Source organism: Pteropus vampyrus, unplaced genomic scaffold, assembly GCF_000151845.1.
Source record: "Pteropus vampyrus isolate Shadow unplaced genomic scaffold, Pvam_2.0 Scaffold260, whole genome shotgun sequence".
Taxonomy (NCBI): Eukaryota; Metazoa; Chordata; class Mammalia; order Chiroptera; family Pteropodidae; genus Pteropus; species Pteropus vampyrus.
In genome coordinates this window covers 664,408-685,644 of record NW_011889041.1, presented here as the reverse complement: position 1 = coordinate 685,644, position 21,237 = coordinate 664,408, and the positions used below count along the sequence as shown (strand labels likewise).

At 36.2% G+C, this 21,237-nt stretch overlaps 1 protein-coding gene across 4 annotated transcripts in view; it reads right to left on the bottom strand.

The window, feature by feature from the left end:
* The window catches only part of DST (dystonin), a 417,658-nt gene that overhangs the window by 121,074 nt on the left and 275,347 nt on the right, over window positions 1-21,237 (bottom strand). For 3 of the 4 annotated variants that reach the window (XM_023520357.1, XM_011375009.2, XM_011375010.2), the window contains 6 exons: window positions 17,834-17,962; window positions 15,364-15,452; window positions 14,262-14,397; window positions 4,292-4,444; window positions 2,675-2,908; window positions 1,938-2,204 (listed from right to left, as the gene is read on the bottom strand). In XM_023520357.1, coding sequence (XP_023376125.1) covers window positions 1,938-2,204; window positions 2,675-2,908; window positions 4,292-4,444; window positions 14,262-14,397; window positions 15,364-15,452; window positions 17,834-17,962 — 1,008 coding nt within the window. Of the gene's footprint in view, window positions 1-1,937; window positions 2,205-2,674; window positions 2,909-4,291; window positions 4,445-14,261; window positions 14,398-15,363; window positions 15,453-17,833; window positions 17,963-19,025; window positions 20,925-21,237 lie in introns of those variants that run through there. The other variant, XM_011375008.2, reaches the window with a different exon arrangement.

Genomic DNA, 21,237 nt, shown 5'->3' with positions numbered 1-21,237 from the left:
CATTACCTCAGAGCTCTTCCTATATAACCTGGTCCTCTCCCACTCCACTCCAAGTATTCCGGTCTCTCCCACCCTACCTTCACCCCCACCTCATTAAGTACTTTAGAAACTTTTCCTCCAGTTGTTCTCTTGCCTGGTAACAGCTCTTCCCCAGGTATCTGTCTGGTGACCCCCATCTCCTTTAAGTCTTTGCACAGGTCTCATCCTCTCAATGTGGCCTACTCTGATGATCCTATTTAACTAAAAATTGGTCCCAACCCCACATACAACCACCCCTATCTAACTCAACAGTTTTCTCTCAGCAAAAAGTTACCTTGTAACATTCCACAGAATTTAGTTATTTCTTGCCTGTTCTATCATCCTCAAAACCTAGTATGCAAGCATCAGGGCAAGGAATGTATTTCACTCACTAGGGAACCCCAAGTACCTAGAACAGTGTTGGCACATAGGGGCTAAATAATAATAACTGTATGCTATGAAGTGAAAAGGACTGAGAAGCATTGCTATAGGGCAACTGTTCTGTTACAAGTCTGATCTCAATGAGAACAGAACCATTAATACTTGTATCCTTACTTTCTGTAACAATGCCGGCCACATCGTGGGCTGTGTCTTTGATCTACGAATTATATTCATGTACTCTCCTCCAGTAGGTCTTTAGCACACAGTAGGTTGGATACATATATAGAATACCTTATAAATTATCTACTCTATCCCCTTCCTTTTTCAGATGAGAAAACTCAATCTGTAGGAAAACAGCCTGGCCCAGGACATGTGGCACCACTAGAGAGAGCTAGACACACAACCACGATCAGGCCCCTGGGCCATCTCTTCACCTTCTCAGGAAATTAGGAATTTCTCAAGTAGTTTCAGAGTCTAAAAAAATCAGGAGACAAACGGCATGCTGTGCCTAAAAACAAAGGCTTTCCTGTGAGGCATCTTTATGTTTGATCCACTCACTGTTATTTTTCACCACTCAGGTCAAGTTACTAACCTTTCCTGACTTCTTTGTAACTGACTCGTAAAGTTCCTTTAGAAATTCCTTAAATTTTTCATTACAAGCGACAATTACAATAAGGTCCTGTATCAGCGCCTTGACATTGTGATACAGTAAATATTCCCATCTTTCTTCTGGTTTAATTTGTTTCCTGTGACATAAGACCCTCACAGAGAGCATTCTAGTCCAAAGACTCCAACTTGGAGGAAAACACACAGTACTGCAAAAGTCCAGTCATTTCACCACCAGAAGCCAAGCACTGAAATAAAATGATCGGTTATGTGTAACACCAAAATGGTTTTCGAGTTGCCTTTGCTCCTATAGTAGCCTTAATGTTATCTCTGATTTCCATCATGCAGTGAAATTTTAGAAAGGCTCTTTCCTCTTCTCAATCATAGCAGTTACTGGAAAGAGCTGAAGCTCAGAGAGAATGTCACAGCAAGCTGGTCTACGAACATGGATTAGAAGTTAGCAGAGTGACTGGGCCTAGTTTTAAATTCAAACTCCATCCCCTACTAGATGCGTCACCTTGGGCAAGTTATTTTACGTCTGTAGGTTATAGTTTCCCCATCTGTAACGTGAGAATAATAACCTCAGGAGAGTAGCTGGGAGAATTAAATGCATTAAAATGGGAAGAACATAGAAGAATAAGTACCTGGCCCACTGCAATTGCTCTATAAATCTATTATTATTATTATTTCTATTAATTCCTTATAAACCTGCTTCATTTATAAGAATGCCATATCTAATGATTTATTTCTCATTGCCTTTGACTTGCTTAGAATTCTCACAATAACTTATATTTCACATAATGATGAACCTAGATAAAAAGAACTTTACTCTCAATGGTCATTAAGTTTTGAAAAGATAACTCATGTGCTAAGGTGTCTTTACAGATCTGAAAATAGAATTTTACAATAGCATTATGTTTAAGATGACAAACCTTAACTTTCTGGTATTGCTGGTTCAAGTTTTCCTCAGTGGTTCCAACCTGCCCATCAACATCAGTTTCCAACAGGTTACCGTTGACTTCATCCTCTTCTCCAATCGCTGACTTGCCATCACCTTCTTGAAAATAAGTCCCGTTCTGTTCAATTACCTGTTTCTGTTTTATCCCCACCCTTCCTGAGTCTTTGTCAACATCTGACAACCAGTCCAAAAGGTTTTCTATTTTGGTTTTGCTCTCTTCCAGCTGCTTCGCAGCTGCAACCTAGGGGAGAAAGTTCACAGTGGGTATTCTGAATATAGGCTGGGGCATTAGTTTAAGACATCCTAAAAGTAAATATTTAGATCATTTAAAATTAGAGTGGAGACACTAAAAACTGACACAAACTGAAAACTGAATACCCTGAAATTAAGCCTTGGAGGAATAGGAAGTTACTTTGAAGTTTCTACTCTTCCTAAAAGTACATTTCCAAAATTTCAACCATAACAGTAATGAATGAGTCCCCATACATTTCACAATTTCACAATCCCACTTAAAATTTTTAAAAAATATAAGCAAAGCCATTCTTCAAACTTTTTGTAGCATTCGGTCAATTATAAACCTGGAAACCCAGAATTCCAGTCCCTGGTGTTAATTATTGCTTACCACTATCTAATATCACTTAATAAATCAAGATGCTGTCACACTAATCATTTTCAACAAAGCAACAGTGTACCACATATCTGAATAAGGACCTTTTCAGTTTCTTCCTTGATTGCTGTAGTCACAACTTTATCCAGCTCCTTTTTCGACTGCTCTGCCTTTAAATTAAGCTGTTCACACTTTATCTTAGCTTCATTAAGTTTCTGTTCAATCAAAGATTTATCTTCTTGTGACAGCTTTTCACCATTCTCTTTTAAGAAGTTCTCTGTGTTCTTCACTATTTCTGCCAATGCCTGTGCACTTCCTTGCATATCTTTCTGTAATTCCTTGTAATACAAAAGAAAAAAATCTATTAAATTACTACCTATTTAATTTTTCCAGAGTTGTAATTCACTGAGCAGAAAAGGAGATTATAGCATGTATAGACTGAAAAGGCATATTCAATATGTTAATTTGAGGTAGTTTATTTAAATCACAATATTTAATATAAATTGAAGTCTCAAACAGCATTAAAGAAAGTATGAGATTTTCATGTTTAACAAAGAGATGTGGTTTATAAAACATTGCAAACAATGAAGTACTTAGTATATAGGCTATACGAATTGGCACATACCACGATTTTTTATATTATATGAGCACATTTATAAAATCTTTTAAACACGTAGTCATATTATTCATTCTGTTTCAAAACATTTACTTTTTATTATATATTTCTCAAGAAAAAAACAAATAGTTCTCTACGTTACGAGCTAAGTCATTCCTAAAATAATTTCTATATTAAGATAATTTCTTCTAAACACCAGAGCTCTATAATATGTAATGTCTGCTTCTCTGCCTTGGCTGCTAGGAAGCTCAAGATTAAGAAGTCTCCTCAGCAGTTACAGCTTTCCTCTGTCTAGGGATGTCTATGCAATTTTTCCTCTTCTCTTCCTCCTTTACTTTGCATTTTCATTCTCTATATTGAACTGTTTGAGCTTTCATATTATTTTCCATACCTTTATTTTAAGCTTCCCCCAATTTTTCTGAGTATTTAAGATAAAAGAGATACTACTTGTTGAACCACTACTATGTAACATTAACTGTGCTAGTCACTAACACACCATATTTACTTAACTCGTACAATAACGTAGCCATGAAATTATGCCCAATGAAGAAACTGAGGCTAAAAAAATTAAATTATAAAGCTAACAATGTGTAGAATCTGGAATTTGGCCATGAGCTATCTAGAGAATGTTCTTTCTTTTGACACCAAAATAAAGCATCTTTATCTGTCATTATTGTTTGTTCTTTCAATGAAAAGAAACAAATTACAGAGTAAGATGAGAGAATAAGAGCTAAAAAAAAAAAAAAAGACAAAGAACCCAAAGTGTTGCCTATTTCACCTGATTTGCAAGTGAGTGGGTTGGCCTTAAATGGATACAAGTTTTAACTCATTACACAAGGTCTTTCCCCTGTCAAACCTCTTTTACATCTCCTGCACTCAACATCTCACCAAAAACCAGTTAAGAAAGTGACTTGGCTTCCTTAAAGTTGGAAATGTAACTCTTATATAAAGTTTATAGCTCAGGAGGCCCAGAGAGTATCTAGGTATGCCTTGCCTCAGAAAAGCTAAAATGATTGCTACTTTTCTATAATCCTAACTTCTTTCCAAATAATAGCAATCAAACTTAATATCAACATAGACCTCCTGATGCAAAACCAAATTCTACCTCTTGCTTGGATTGGTACTTCTTTAATTCAACTGTGCCATCTCCAATCACAAAGGCTTCTTGGTGGCCAATCAGGCGATTTTCAGTTTGGGTAAGGAGATCACTTATCCCTTGAAGTTTTTCTTTGTATTCCTGCTGACGTTCTGCCACAATCTAAAGCAGAACAAAACCAAAGCACCTTAAGTGATGGTCATAAACTCAATATTGTGATAGTTCCTTATTAGAACACATTTTGCAAGATTCCTCTAAATAAGCTTTTCTAAGTATGCTGTAAACATGATAGCAGTGGGGTACAAATTGAGCAAGGTGACACAGAAAGTAAGAGCATGTCTCATATACATAGAAAGAGATCATGTTTGGATGAAATTGCTCAACAGAATACTGGCCATGCACATGTGTAAGAGATGGAACTTCTGACCGACAGGAAGAAACATTCCATTTTCTTAAGGTCTTGAAACCTGCGACACACACAATTAATTCTGTAAAAGGATATCAAAACAGAAGAAGTTAGTCGTGATTTGTCTGTTAATATATTCGAATGTGCACATAGGTTATCATGCTAGGGACAATGCCTGGGTGCTTCTAGAGATAATAAAAAGAATATTGCATGCAATATTTTTACTTAATCACTATGTCTAATTCCATTCCCGCCTCTTTTTTTATTACTAATTGTATTGAATATAATTAGAGTGCTATATTCTAAGTCAAATATGTTGCTTCTTTCATTTTCCTATTAAATATATACACACACTAGTTATTAATCTTACATCCAGAGATCATGCTTAGTAGGAGCCTAACACATGCTGGGCAAGGTACTGAGTGTTTTATGTTCATTTTTTCAGTCAGTGCTCACAATACTACCACGTAAACACTGCTACCATTTCCAGTTTACCAATAAGAAAATTATGGTTAAGCGACTTGCCCAAATTCACATAATGAGTGAATGGTACAGCTGGGATGTAAACTCAGACAATCTGGCTCCAGAGCCCATGCTCTGAACTGCTGTGCCATACCAACTCCTAGAGGAAAACTATACCCTTAACCTTCTTTATTCATATGTTCATCGGTCTATCCCTTGAAATTTGAGTACAACCATATATCCTACTCCTAGAAAAAAAAGTGAAGACTCTCACCTGAAAACAGTAGTTTTAGGGAGTCATGAAAATTAAAATCAATAAATTATAGCATTATACGGAAACCAATATTATTACGTATTGAAGAATCTCTATACTATGCCCCGTCCATTAACTGCTTTTCCAGAAAAATCTTTCCTGTCTTGCCATAATCCCTGGACATTTGCATTACAGATTTCACTCTTTAAAGAACTAAAAACAAAGAACTCCCACTTCACAAAGAAAAGCAAACCTTCTGATCATCAAGATCTTGTTCTAGCTGTAACTGAGTCTCTAAATGTTCCACCTGGGTAGTTACTGATTCCTGTACATCAAGAAAACATTTCTGAGTTGTATTTAAGAGCCTAAGCAGTTGTTTGCTCTGGTTGGGAGACAGATCTTGTGCATATTCAGAAATGAAGAACTGCACATCAAAGGCAGTAGTCTCCAGCTGCATTTTGGTATGTCCAAGGTCTTTTAACACATTCTGTGAAGAAAGTAGTACAAGTTACCAATGGAGAGTTAAGCCATAATATACAGTTTATATTAACAATATTTATTTTTAAAATGCTTCTTACATTAGGGACTCAAGGTTTTATTCTTACATTTTTCATTTAATCAAAAATCTATTCATCATCTAGTAAAAATGGTAATGATGAAATTATTTAAATACTGTGGTAATTAATATGTAAGATAAACCCTCTGAGAACATTTTAACCTTGCCTGCCACATCATGCTTAAAATGTAACTCTGACAAAAGGTAAAGATCCAACATTAACACAATGAAGGAAAACATCAACATCAACATTAAAATATCAACATTAAAATATCAACATTAAAATATCGCTTGCTAGTACTATAGTATCCATGTAAATTGTGGTAGTACATAAACGAGACCACGGGGAATCTGAAACATAAATTAAATGGACCACAATTTCAGTTTTCTGACTCAGAAGCCAGGAGCCTAACCGTCATTCATGAGGCACACTGTTCAAATTAAGAACTTGGAAAAAAAGGGGGGCATGACAAAAATGACTAATATATAAATACCATTTATACTGCGATGTATTTACATGGATAATTTATACTATTATGGACTTGACTAATGTATAAATAAATGCATAAATACAAATATCAACATGTCAGTGGCAGTAAGAGTTTGATAAGGCAGTTGGGACAGCATCAGAATGACATATCCACAAAGCTGTGATTATTTTATAGTTGTCTCAACTATGAATAAATATCTCAAGTGACAATAAAAGAAAATAATACTTTATAGTTTTAGCAAAGTCAGATTTTTCTAAACATTTGTTATATTAAATCGAGCTTTTTAAATGTGCCTTGTCTTATTTATTTTGATACTTGCCTTGAGAAACTGCAAACTTTTCTTTACATGTTCAGTATCTCGAATATTCACAATGTCCATATCCTTCACAGATTTGCTCTTCTCTGATATCCAATGTGAGAACGACTTAAGTTTGTGCAGAAATTCTTCATGGGAAACTGCTAGTTTTGACTAGAAAACAAAATTGTTCACTTATTTCTATCCCCAAATTTCAAATTCCTACAAATGATGATTCTGTTTTAAGGGCTTAACACCAAAAATAAAATATTTCATCTTATGACTAAATTTTTAAATAATCAAATTTTCTTCAAATCTCAAATTTGATCAATGTGAAACATTCTGTTGCCTACCATTTCACAGTCAATTGCGAGCATGATGTGTTTCATTCTTTCTGAAGACACATTGCTGAGGGAAGAAAAGGCATTCTGTAAACTTTGGTGGCTTATACTCAGTTCTTCAAAGTGTCCTCTGGGGAAGTCACTGGGAAGAGACTTTAAAAACTCTTCTGTCGACTTCATGTCTTTTCTTAGAATAACAGCAATTGGTGCCAATCCCAATTCAAATGTCTGCAAAAAATACATATCCCACAACTATTTAGTGAGAAACACTAATGGAACCAATATTTCAAACATAAAAGTAAAATGCTATGCTTATTTTTCCAAATTAACATCAGCTGACTACCATCCATAACAGGCAGTAGACAATTCTTACCTCTAACTGTTTAAGTTGGTTCTTCAAAGCTTCTAGATTGTTATCCAGAGTTTCTTGGTTGTCTAAGGGGGGCTTCATATCTTGAAGCAAAGCCAAATACTCGTGCATTTTTGATGTGTGCTGTAAACACTGATGTAACTCATTGGAAAACTAAACACAAATTTGGATATTTTATTTCATTAGTCTTTACGAAGGTTTTTAAAGCAAATAAAATGTATAGGATTATTCCCAAATGTTTCATGCAGCTATTTCCATATAGAAGGTAAAGTCAACTTACTTGTTCCATTAAGCTATCTCCAGAAGTCATTTCTTTTGACTCTGAAATACATTCCAAACGGTTTGGGAAATCACTGCATTGTTCCTCCAGCTTCCCATCTCTTGGCAAGACTGATGCACACACGGTAGAGTTTTCCGGTCCAATTTCTTTCATATTTTGTAAATTAAGGGAATCATGGTTTCCTTCTTTGCTTTCAAGCTCATCAAGAATCTGTTGCTTTTCATCCACCATCTCAGAAGTAGTAGATGATTTTTGATTCAAGTCTCCAACCCGTTCTGCTTTCTCTGAATATCCATCAATAAGCAGCTTGTAGAAAATATTTTCAAGTTGCAGTGGAAGTACTTTAGATGTAATACCTCTTTTCTCTAGATCATACCCCATCTGAGTTAAATCTTTCATCAATTCAAACACTCCTGTAATGTTCTGGCTATTCTGATTTTGCTTAAGTAGATCAAGGAAAAGCTCAGACTTAAGATTTGCAACACACAATGGATCGTCTCTACTCTCTGCTCTTGATTCTGGTGAATTATTTGTGGAAGAAATTCCAGCGGAGTCACTGATCTTACAGTCGCTGGGCACAATAGATGCTTCGCTCACCAACTGTGATGCGCTAAACCTTTTAATTAAGCTTTGAATTAAAATTTTAGTGTCTGCACAGGCTGAAGGTTCTCCAACCTCTTGAGGATTCATATGATCTTCTTTTAATTTACTCTTTAAGATGTTCTTTACATCAACAAACACCTGAGGTAATTCAGGAATCCGAACCTCCTTTTCTGGGAATCTCGGAGAGTAGGCTTCTTCTTTTTGTGGCTGTTGATCAATTATTTCTTTCTTTTTGTTAATTTCTAAGAATGAGTAGTCAGTGCTTAAAGTGTTACTTATTCCTTTTGCACAGAGTCCCGATGATACAAAGTCAGTATTTTCCCCAAGGTCTTCCACATTTCTAAGAGGTAAAATTGAAAGTGTGCTCTCATTCCTTTCTGGTGTGAACTGAGGAATATCCATCCCTCCTTCTGAGAGACCTTCTTTAGTACAGAGATCATTCCGTGGAATCATCTCATTCAGGGGTGAATCTTCTTGGGTAAGGGTGGCCTTCTCTTTTGCATTATCAACTCCTAATTGTAAGTGTTTTTTTATGGGAGGGGAAGCTATTAGAGTACAGCTTGGGGTATCTTCATTTGGTTTCAGTATGTCTTTTGCTTTTACATGTTTTGCACAATGTTTTAAATAAGTAAACAGATTAAGCTCTTTCTCAGGTCCGTCAGTTAGTAAATCTTTCTCAGTACTTGTATTCTCTTGAGACAATGTAATGTCTGAAGTAATGTCACTGATCATTTTGGAAACCGATGAGTCAAATATTTCTTCAAGATTCTCAAATTGGACAGGACTTTTACTAACTATTGTTTGTAGACTTTTTGGTTCATCTTTAAGAGTTACAGTTGCTTTTTTAAGGCTTCCTTTCTGATTATGTTCTTCATTGTCTGTGATTTGTGGAAATGGAAACTGACTATTAACTAAATCATGACACTCACTTGTACTTTCACTAGGTAAAAGTTTGAGATTTTTATTATCTTCTATTAGGCGTTCTGTAAGTCTTTCTCCTTTACCTGAGCAAATTTTATGAATTGATGTTTCGTCTTCTATTAATATATTGTTTTTGTCATCTCCCTTTTTAAGTAGCTCTCTTCCATTCCCTTGATGATCTTTAACAGGTACAGAGGCAGAGGATGACGAATGGATTTCCTCAGCAGGTTTTCTTATTAAATCTGGCTCAGAACAAATGATTTTATCAAAAGGTGAGTCAACTTGTTGCATCACATTCTCAAAATATTGATTATCTTTCACAGAGTCAGCAGATTCTGGCCCTTGAATCAACTTAACCTTTATGTTCATTAGATCATCACCTAATTCAGAAGTTAAAGTGATATTGGTATTATGTAAAATACCTACAGGGCCAAGGATGTGTTCTGATTCAGTGTCTTTAATGATAGGCAGCAATATATCCTTAAGGGCCATCTCATGATTCAACAGATTTTCTTTGCTTTTACTAATAAAATCAGTTGTATATTCTGGAAGATGGCTTCTTTCAGTAACTAAGCTACTTTTACTACTTGATTCTAGTTGTAAAACATCTACACTTTGCTGTTTTTCTAAAGAACTGTAATTGTGCTTTTTATCCACAAGAATCATTTTATCAATACTTTGATATTCATGGCTGGTCTTCTTCTCACACAACTGGATATCCATACCTTCAGCCTCATCTCGGCACATGGGCTTTTCATTCTCATCTCCTACTCCTTCTTCTTTATCATCATCATCATATTCATCATCATCCTGATTACTGTCATATACATAATCCCCATAACTTTCATTTTGCATAGAATCTAAATGATCAGTATCAGATTTCAATTCTTGTCCAGTTACATACTCTTTTCTCCCTCTCCAACAGCCAGCGTCATCACATTTTAATGAAGCACTGAAGTCCTCTTTTCTTCTTATAATTTCATAATCTGTCAATAAGTCAGACTCAGCCCCCACAAGGTTATTTGCATTTTCCCTTTCTGATACGATTTCCAGCAACTGTTCATTGACCTTGTATAAGCCAACTGAATTTGAATGTATTCTTTCACTGGGATCTAATTCAGCTTTCTCGGTACCTATGACAAAATCCTGAAGAGACTGTGCTTTTCCCCTTACACTTAAGCTGTCAACTAGTCCCCCCTGGATCACCACAGAATTTTCATTCTCTTTTAAAACATCATAAAAAACATCACCAGGAGAAGCAGCCCCATCGTTTTCCTTCTGCAGCATATCATAGTCCTCAGGTTGCAGACAATCACGATCATCATCTTTAAGAAGTAGAGAATCATGGTCATCATCTTCAAACAAGGGAGTATCATAAAAATCATCATCGCTATCAGTGTCTGTCTCTGTGTCACTCTGGTGATCATCCAGTAGTGACGTTTCATAGTCACCAGCACTGACAGTTTCTTCAAGCAATGATGTGGCACACACCTGAGATGCGTTGGCATTATCATTGTCACCCCTTGAAGCTGTGGCACAGGAGTTCTCTTTGGACTCATTTTGCTTCTCTTCAGGTTTCTGCTGAGAAGCAACATGCATTTTTTCATCTTCACCGTAAGTATCTGACACATATTTATCATTGTGATATTGTACCTGAAGATCACTATAACCAATATTTAAAGATTTCTGTCCAGATTTCTGTTCTACCTGTAAACTGATGTTTATGGGTGCAATTCCCAGAAACTGGTCATGAAATTTTTCTCCCATTCTTTGACCCCATAATATGGTGTGGTCATCGGATGGCAATGTAGAGACTTCACATTTATTTCCATTGCTCTCTGTGGTGTGTACATCTTTAAAACTTCCCTGATCATTCCTTAATTTATCTTGACTTAACAAGGCACTCAGCCTGGGGGAGTAGTCAAAGATACTTGAATCCTTGTTTATATTATCTTCAATCTCTGTTTCATTAAAATCACAGCTTCTACTAGTTTTTGATTTCACAATAGAATCTATTATCAAATCACTTGCAAAATTTCGAATGCTTTTAGAATGACTACATTCATCTACATGTTCATGTTCTTTTGTTTCAACTTGACTTTGATTTTTACCATTTCTAGGTATGTTTTCAGAGTCTTGTCTAAACATGCTAATGTCTGCAAGTCCAGGCTGTGTTAAATATGAAATAGAATTGGGAACATTCATACTGGATGAATTCTTAACTATATTATCTGTTGCTATTGTATTTGCCAGCTTTTCTGACTGATAAAATTCACTACTGAAAACATTATTTTCCATTTCATTAAACTCTTCATCTAAAGTATTTTCAGGGATTTCTTTATGTTTAGGTTCTCTGCAATGACATTTATCAAAACTGCTTGGTGAAGTTATACTTTCATCTTTTTCTTTACTTGGGGTATTATTCAGAAATACACCAGGCAGTCTTAAGACATCAATACATTCTTTTCTGGGTGTGTCTTCATCAAATTCTGCACTACAGCCTTCCAGTAGCATACCAACAGCCTCATTCAAGTCTCCATCATACAGCAAAAGTCTCTGCCCGGTGTTTGCATCCATATAGCTATTTATCATCAAATAAGACAGGAATAATTTTTTAGTTTGTTCTGAGCTCTGCGTTGCCACTGGCTCTTCTCCATCAAAATCATCCTCTTCTTGCCTGTAATCATGGACTATAGATGGTTGGAACTTACAAAAAGAGAGCCATCTTCTGGCATTTTTACAAGCTTCTAAATCTCCCAAATCTGGCATTTTATCAGGAAGTATTATGTTTTTTAAAATCGATGCTGTGTCATTATCTATAATTCCTAGTTGCTGAGCAACATCCAAACCAATGACTTGAGAAGTTTCTGGAATATAAAGAGCAGCTATTTTCTGCCTACCATCCAAGATTTTGTATGCTAATTCATTTGTAATCAATTTTTGCTGCAAGGAAGAAGATGTGGGAAATATTTCACCAGAGTGAGGCCAAATGAGTCCAACGTAGCCTCGCTGAGCCTCTAGTACCAAAAGAGCACTGCTCGAAGTTATTAAATCACACTGGACTGCTTCATCTACAGTTAAACGTTTAGCAGGGTTTGAATGGATGATTCCACCTGTTTGAACCTGATATGTTAGAATACTGTTAGCAGTATCTCTGTCAATCACCCCTTCTGCCATAGCTTCTTCAACGGTCATTCTTTGGCCAGAGTTGCAATTGATCAGACCTCCGGAAAGAAGCTGTGAACCTAATAACCTAAACATGGTTTCACGGTCTATGAGACCTTCATGAGCCGCCCTCAGAATGCTAATGCTTCTTCCACATTTTAATGTTATTCTGCCTCCTTCTTGTGATCTGACAGGTAGAAGCCGCATCCCAGCATTTTCCTGTAAAATACTTCTTTGTATGATATCTATTAAAGACACCCTCTCAGAGGTACATGGATCAATAAGATCTTTGCACATATTTTGCTTTTCCAGGACTTTAGAAAATAATGCAGAGGAAACCAAGTTCTGCTGGAAAGCCTGCTGTAGGGTCAACTGTTCTCCTGTAGCTGGAATAACTAGAAAGCCTGTAGAAAGCAGTATCTCAAGAACTCTGATGGCCATGGATTCTGATATCACGCCTTGAGTCAGAGCATCCAGCACTGGAATTGTGTTAGGTGATACAGCAGAAATAATCTCCTTCGCTTGATTTAGTTCTGTAAGTTGGCACAGAACTTGTTCATCAATGAGGCCATGACTTTCAGCACCTTTGAGGTCAAAGCACTTTCTTAATTCTGGTGAAATTAGGCCAGAAATCATGAGCTGTGTCTCAAGCAACCTGATTCCTGTGTCATAGTCAACGAGGCCTCTTAAAACTGCCTGAAAGACTGAAAGGACTTCTCCAGTTGTCTGGTCAATGGTGCCTGCAATCACTTTATCCAGCTGAAAAGAAATACAAAATTCTCAGGTCAGTCTGCGATTCAAGGGTGGGCAGAGTTTCTTGAAACTTAGTTTGCATTTTTTAAAATAAATGCTCTTCAACATAAAAATCCTCTACTTACCAAGGCGCGGCAATGCTGTGAATGTTAGGCAGCTCAAATGCACAAGTGATCTATGTCAGTGATCTATTCAACAGCACAGGATGTGATAAAAGCTTTGAAAACAACATGCATCTGTGAATTGAAAACTTAATATTGTGTACATTAACAAGGTTAGTGAGGACACAACAGAGTAAATGATGATAGTGAGAAAACAGAACACATACCTAGAAGGCCATCATGCTTTCCGCAATTGGATGAGATTAGTCTACTAACATGAAAAAGAGTATCAGACCCCATGCTATTGATGTTTACAGCATACAGACTTCCTCAGAAGTCGAAAACTAATGAACCAGAAAAATTGTTGCATACCCCCAATATATGACAAATAATGTATAAAGTATTCCAGGAGTAAGGGAAATGAATATAGACATAACTTTTTGAATACTGAATACTGTGTTGAATACTGTGAATGTGTATTATCAAGTTACAAAAGTTTAAGGACAGGCCAAATTTTAAGTGATTTCTGTTATATTTTAACAAGATATTAGGGCATCCTCACTATAGCACACGGCCCAGTATTACTCAGATAAATTTCATGGATATCTCTGAAAATCAAACAAATCCCATAACACTCCAATGTCACCTTTAGAGATGACTCCAGCTATTTTACAACATCTATAAAATACCTAATGTAGCAGCAGAAGAATGGCTTTTAAAGAGGAGAGTTAGAAAAATGAATGATTCTTTTCTTTTACCATGCAAGGCAGAGATTAAGATGTCACAGAAACAGATGACAGCAAGTGTAAGATCGCATTTAATAAACGACATTAAAATCTCCAAATACTTAAATAAACCATCCATGTTTTTTCTATGGACATAATTCAAAGCCATTTCTTTACTACAGATATATAATCCTACAATCATGCAATAAAACTGAGAATCTTGAAACAGCTTCATGTTTTAAATAAAAAAGTATTACCTTCTCCTCTACCTTTATATCTCCTATGGTTTGTGATTCTTGTAGTTGTTTCAGAGAATCACTAAAGAATAAATTATAACTTTCTTGAAGAGTTTTCACTTGTCTTTCCAATTCATTTCTTTCTTCATCTGTCATTCTAAAATAACCAGAAAGAATGAAAAGAGGAATGCAAATCTTCAAGTGCTAAAAATGACATATTAGGCTCGATGATTTTATAACATAGACTACTCTTCTAAATAAGTATACGGTCATAGAATAAAATAAAACCTCAGAGACAGATTGCTTAGGTCTTAGAATGGCTGTACATGAAAATTAAAGATGGCCCTGAATACATCTAGGTATCCTTTCTTGCCAAAAAAAAGAGACTGAAGGATAGGGTATAAACTAATATAGCAGCACCTCCCAAGTATATACAAGTTTCTAAATTAACAAAAGAGAATAATCCCATTGTTAGCCCAACATGAAAAAGGGATAGTGAGGTACCATTACTCAAGATGAAACTTGTTTAAGCCAAAGGATGAATAAAGAGAATATTTACAAGGAAATTAACCTGATTCTCTAAGGTACAGTACAAAGTCATTACAGAATAATCCTAAGGAGGACAGCCGAAAAAGGTTCAAGAAAAGGGGAGATTCCTTCCCTGCCTGAGGTATTAGCTAAAATACAGAAAGTGCCGTATTACATAAAGTAGGAACAAAATATGAGAAATCAGGTTGCCACAGGTCTCAGCTAAGCAAATAAAGAACATATTTACACACATTTTCCAAAAGGTACATCTCAGAGTACTACTTAGTATTGAGACTTGGCTTGAAGTCCTCACAACTCACCTGCTATTGATCCTAAACCTCTCTGAGCCTGTTTTCTTATCAGTAATATGTGGGGATAATAAGCACATTTCAGGCTTTTGGTAAAGACTACAAGTGACTACAAGTGACAATAAAATCGCTAACTTTATAATCTTATGTTATTACATCACTTGGTAAATTTGTTATTGAGTTACATTTTAAAAATCTCAACTAAAATTTACCCTCTTCCATTTTGCTGAACGTTTTTAAGACCACTTCCCTACATCAAATAAAAGAGCTAATGAAAACCAACTTACTTGTCTCCATGTTTAGCCAAAAACAGCTGCATGGTTTGAAGTGCCTCAGATAATTGTTCCTTCTTGGTTAGTATTTCTTCACTGGAAATCTGCAAGGTGAGGAAAACACATTCAAACTCTCCCCTTGTAAAGATTAGACAACAGGTCTATGGCCTTGCCCCCTTGACGTTGCTTGTTTTCTTTTGTTTTTGGAGGTTAAGTAGGGTCGGGCCTGGTTAGTACTTGGATGGGAGATCACCATGGAATACCAGGTACTGTAGGCATTAAAAAAAATAAAGACTAGACAATAGTAACTTTAAAAAATTAATCAAGTTCTCATTAAGACCCAAATGAGGATTATTTTCTAGGTGACCCAACTCAAGAACCCATTATTTATTATCAGCCTATAGGCCTGGGTAATAAGAATACTTTATATTTAGAATGCATGATTAAGGAAAACCTCTCTCTAACCATAATATCATCATTTTCATGAGGAAGTAATACAGCATTATATGGTCTTTGTATTTGTCCCAACCCAACCATAAATAGAGGTTGCCTTAACACCCCAGGTGGCCAGAGGTTAAGCACTGGCCTAATGTCATCCTTGTGCATCGCAGTACACAAAAATATTCGTGAATGAGGAACCCTACTCCTAAAGTGTATCTTCCTCCAAGCTCCAGATACAATGCTTCTTTTGAAAAAAAATTATGGTGACAGTATGAATCTGTAGGTCTGCAGATCAAGACTAAATAATTTTTACTGCTAAGACTTTCACTAGCGAAAATTGCCTGTGATGGTCAGAAGAATAAAACTGAACTGTTTAAAGAAAGCTGTTAACACTTTCCTCTAATTCCTTAGTATATCATTTCTGAATGCCTAATACCAGAAGTAAATTGCCATTCTTTTAAAGAAGCAGAAATGAGAGTAAATGATAGGCCAGTGAAAAGGTATCCCCTGATGGATTCTAGAGTCAATTTAAAGTATACTTTTCATGGTCATAGGTAATAATAAATTCATATTGATATTTTGAAAAACATTTATTATTCATATCAAGTTGCCTTCAATTCCTTTGAGAGATCAAATGTTAGAGATTTTTAAAATTTAGTTCACAATCTGCATTTAAAAAGTATTTTATTTTACCTCTACTAGGTCTAAAACAAATCTAGTAAAATTTTGGAGACTTAAAAAGTACAGAATGAAAAAATATCAAAGGTTTATAATCTACTGTTCTCAAAAGAAACTTGCTCTCCTAAGAAATCCTTGCTAATGTTTATGTCCCTATTTTAGTTCTTTTCCTATTTGACAAGGCAGGTGGGGGAGAGGGGTGGAAGAGGATATTTTAAACTAAATATTTACATGGAATAATTGAAGGATTTCATTCAAAACATCAAATGTAATTGCTTTCCAACTTCTCGTTTCCTCTATACTATGTGAAATATAGCACACAAGACTGTGAGCTAATATGGCTTTATTTCAATTGAACAATTCAGGTATATACTCAGGTCTGAAAACTTCTTCAAGGGGGAGTTCCAGATGAAGTACCTCATATCATAGGGAAAATGAGACAAGACACGGAAGTTTCCCCCTATTTAATTATGTCAATAATATCTGTCAAATGATGATAAGTGAGTACTGATGCTGAGCTAGAAGGGGAAACTAATGATAGTTAATAATAGCCTCTATCATTTCCAAAGGTCAGGCAGGGGAAGGAGGGCAGTGCAGAAAAAGTTTTTGAGAAAAATGCTGCTTAATTTCTTAATAGAAAATTTAAAAAACAAAGCAGCAATTCATGCGCTATCACTAGTAGCAGCAGCAGCAATACTGAAATTTATACCTTAACAATCAATGCCCTTAGAGCTTCGAGTAGAGGCAGTCCAACTAATACCATGGAGCACTGACATTTCAGGAGCCGGAGCTATCCAGCTAATGCCAAGTAGTTGGGGTACAGAAGATAGCTAAGAAATTAACTAAAAAATTCATATAGGAAAGGGCAACAATCTAGAATTTCCAGCGATTGACTGGAAAACACTTCTTTATAAATTAGAAAAGGTCCAGAAAGACACAACTAAGCTCAATCCTCAAAAATGTTAACATCTTAGGTTTGTATTTTTGTAATTCTTGAAAGTTTTTGTTTACATTGATAAGAATGAGACTGCATACATTTATGATACAGTGTGTGGATTTACTCTGGGCACAAAAGAAGATAACTCTACTCTTTGGCAATTCTCATCATAGTAATCAAAGAGCAGATCTAACTATGAGGAAAAGCAGCACGACATATTAGTTTACTAATAACAAGACTAGTATATATAGTTCAGGTTTTGGACTATATAGTGATTTATTGGGCAAGTTACTTAATCTCTTTGATTTTCATTTATAATTGCCTATAAAAATGGGGAGGAACAAGGTAAAGAATTAAACATTTAGGTGGACTGTATCATCTCAGTAAATTCCACCCACTATTATTATTAACCAGGACCTCATTGAATACCTTTTGCTTAGAGAAGGGAGACTTTCCAGCCTTCTCTCCATCTCTCAATGTCTTGCTGATATTTGATACCCATTTCTGTAATTCTTTGGCTTTTTCAACATGCTCTTTCTTTTCTTCTTCCAGTGACTTCTGACAGGTGTGAGTAGTAAAAAACATATATTCCAGTCAATGACCAAGCTATTAAACTGCCCTCTCCACAGAAAACAAGAATGTAAAAATGTGTTTTCATCACACACAGGTTACTGAGATCTTTTATTCATTCATTTAACCACGTTTATTATGTCACATAGCAGATGTACTTCTGAAATGTTTATGGTATCAAAGGAAGCCATGATCATTCCTTAATGAGCTGTCTAACCTCCCAGCTGGTAAATCAAGACGACAAATAAAATACCTCAATTTTATTCCCGAAGCACTAGAAGATCAAACTTTGAATTGCTGCCTTTGCATTAGCATTACAGTCACAATTGTCTGGACAGAAAAATATAAAACAATGGAAAGCTGAAATAGAGAATGTGTACACATATATGAAAAATACATGGAATGAAGAAAAATCCTCCTCTTCCAACACACAATCCATTCATAATGCTGCTTTTAAGTGCAAAGTCTAACTAGAAATGAGAGATTGTGGTAAACATTTAATATGTAAAGAAGGTTAACATTTAATATGTAAAGAAGGTTACTATATATAGGAAAATGAAAAACTTTTTCATTTTTCAAGGCAATCTGAGACACTATAGCCTGAGGGATGTGGGAAAGAATTTACATCTCTCTCTTTGAGTCCATGGTGCTTTTTGAAGTGCTTTTTTCAGTGAGTGTAATGGATCGTTTAATAAATGGGAATCCAAACATCAGGGTGGATCTATCCAGTGATGAAGAGTTCTTTTGGAGTTCAGGCTTACCCCATATCTGAAGTAATGTACTTTTATTTTAGTGTGGGCAAGATTAAAAACTATGAATCCCAAAGCTAAATGGAACCATTTTAAGAGCAGTAAATCTTTTCTTAATTTCAATTTAAAAATTATTCTCTCTTGTGAACAGTCAACTATTCTCACCCCTCCAGAAATAAATAGCACTTTGAGTGAGTGACACAATTACTAGACTGTGTATTCAACTGATAGCATCATGCTCTGGACAGATCACACGAATGAGAGAGCATCGCCCCTGTGCAAAATTATTTCAATGTATCCCATTATGAAGAATAGTAGAGGCTAGAAATTCCTGTCATCAAGGGTTCAGATACTTCTAAGAGCTTAAGCCCCGTGCGGAAATCAAAATCGGCTTTTTCTAAAGCTTCTTTATACGTCAACTTTCTTTTTGTTTGGGGACATATTATATTTCTGACATATGACTTCTGATCTTTGAGTTTTGTAGCAAGGAAGACATCTATAATACCTACTTGGAGAGCCTCTTCTATTGACAACCTGGAGTGAACCTGTGGCTCTATCAACCCCCCTGTCAAGTACTGAAATTCCAAACATCTGATTCCCATTTCCTTACTTATGATATTTGCATTCACAGCTTCCACCACTGACATCACTTTGCTAGTGACGGGATGGCCAATCCCTGTCATCACTAATTCACACTGTCGCAGCTGCTGGGCAAACCCCTCATCAACGAGGCCTCTATGCAAAGCTTCGGCCACCCGGTACTTTTTGCCTGTAAGAGGATCAATTATCCCCCCTGTGCTGACTTGGGCTTCCAGGCATCTGAGGGCAGTAATTCTATCGATCAAATTTCTGCGGGAGGCCTTTAGGACAGAGATCCTTTCTCCACTAGTAGTCAGCCAATACCCTGCAATAGGACTATGCAAATCCTTCTTGGGAACTAATCGACTTAGCAAGGAATCGGCAAGTTCTGTAAGTGTGATGAGGCCTTCCTGATACTTTTGGATCAATGCTTTGTCAACTGTTCCCTGCTCTACAGCCTCATTGATATTGAACTGTAATCCTGTTTTAGTATCGGTCAGCATACGAGAAGGATGCCCATAGGATTCAAAAAACGTGGCTTCCCTCCACTGATACTGCTGCCCTGAGAGTTCAAGATACGTACTTTTTTCAATCAAGTTTCTCTGGAAAGCCTCATATGCAGTCAGTTCTGCTCCTGTCTTAATATCTACTACAGAAATTCTATGAGTTTTCGCTACATTGAGATTGGAAATGTTCCTCTCCCCAAAAGGAAACAGAAAGCACTGGCAATCTACGTCAAATACACACATTCGTAGTAATTCTGAGTAATACAGAGCTTGCTTGTTATTGGGATTAGGAAAAACTCTTGTGTTGCTTGATGGCTCATGTAAAAATTGTAGGATGGCATTATTTAGCAACCCCTGCTGCAGAGCAATTTCTGGAGGAACGCGAATGCCTCTCACAGGGTCAATGATACCTCCGCTGGCAATCTGGGCCTCCAGGATGTGTTTGCCTTTTTGTCTGTCAAGCATTCTATTTTCCATAGCTTGAAACACTGACAATGTCTTAGAAGAACAAGAATAGCCCAGGGCTGCCTTCTCTGCCTCAAGGAGCCTAATTTTGAAATCGGGGTCAACAATTCCTTTAAGGATGGCATCTTCAACAGAATGTGTCTGACCTGAGATGGGATCGATTATAAAACCTGTTGCAGCCTGAGCTTCTAAAAATGCTAAAGCCATCATTTTGTCTATTATGATTTTCTTGGCTGCTGAGGCAAATGAAATCTTTTCTTTCGTGGATTCCAGATAAAGCCCTGCAATTGAGGTGGCTTTTGTCAAAAACTTGCTAAGAGTTTTCTGAACTTCTTCAACAGTCTTAAGACCAAGTCGCAGCTGCTCAATTGTTTTCATGTCCAGAAGCTTAGCTTCAACCAACTGCCTGGCAGTCACAGTGTGTCGGAGCCCTTGGAATTTAAATTCATCATCCCTAACCGAACATGCGTGATCGCCACTGAAGTTCTGGAAGGTCTCTGGTTCTAAGCCTTTCTTAAGAAAATCTCTCTTGAGTCCACCAGATGCTCTGCACCCTTCAAGCATCCATTCTTCAGCACTGGAAACTGAGTTCTTTTCTTGTTTTAATGTTGTAACTTCTGTATGCATATCATATTGCTTGTTCTTAGCTATCTGTAACAGGAATTTATAAGATGTTAAAAGTCACCTAAAGAACCTTAAATCACTTTACCCATTCTTAATCCAAATATAATTTCTAGAATGACAAAGATGAGACAAGTAAAGAAGATAAAGTTTTCAAACCAAAGAAGGTTCAGGAATAAGCAATACTATTCTGAGAGTCTAAAGGTAACTTCAGATGACAATTAAGGTATTAAAACAGCATGTTTTAAAAAGACTGAGATAAAATTTGCCCAGAGAACGTGTTAGAAATTAAAGTTAACTGCCTGGTTTTTCTAGCTTTTTTTTATGGTCATATTTTTCAGAA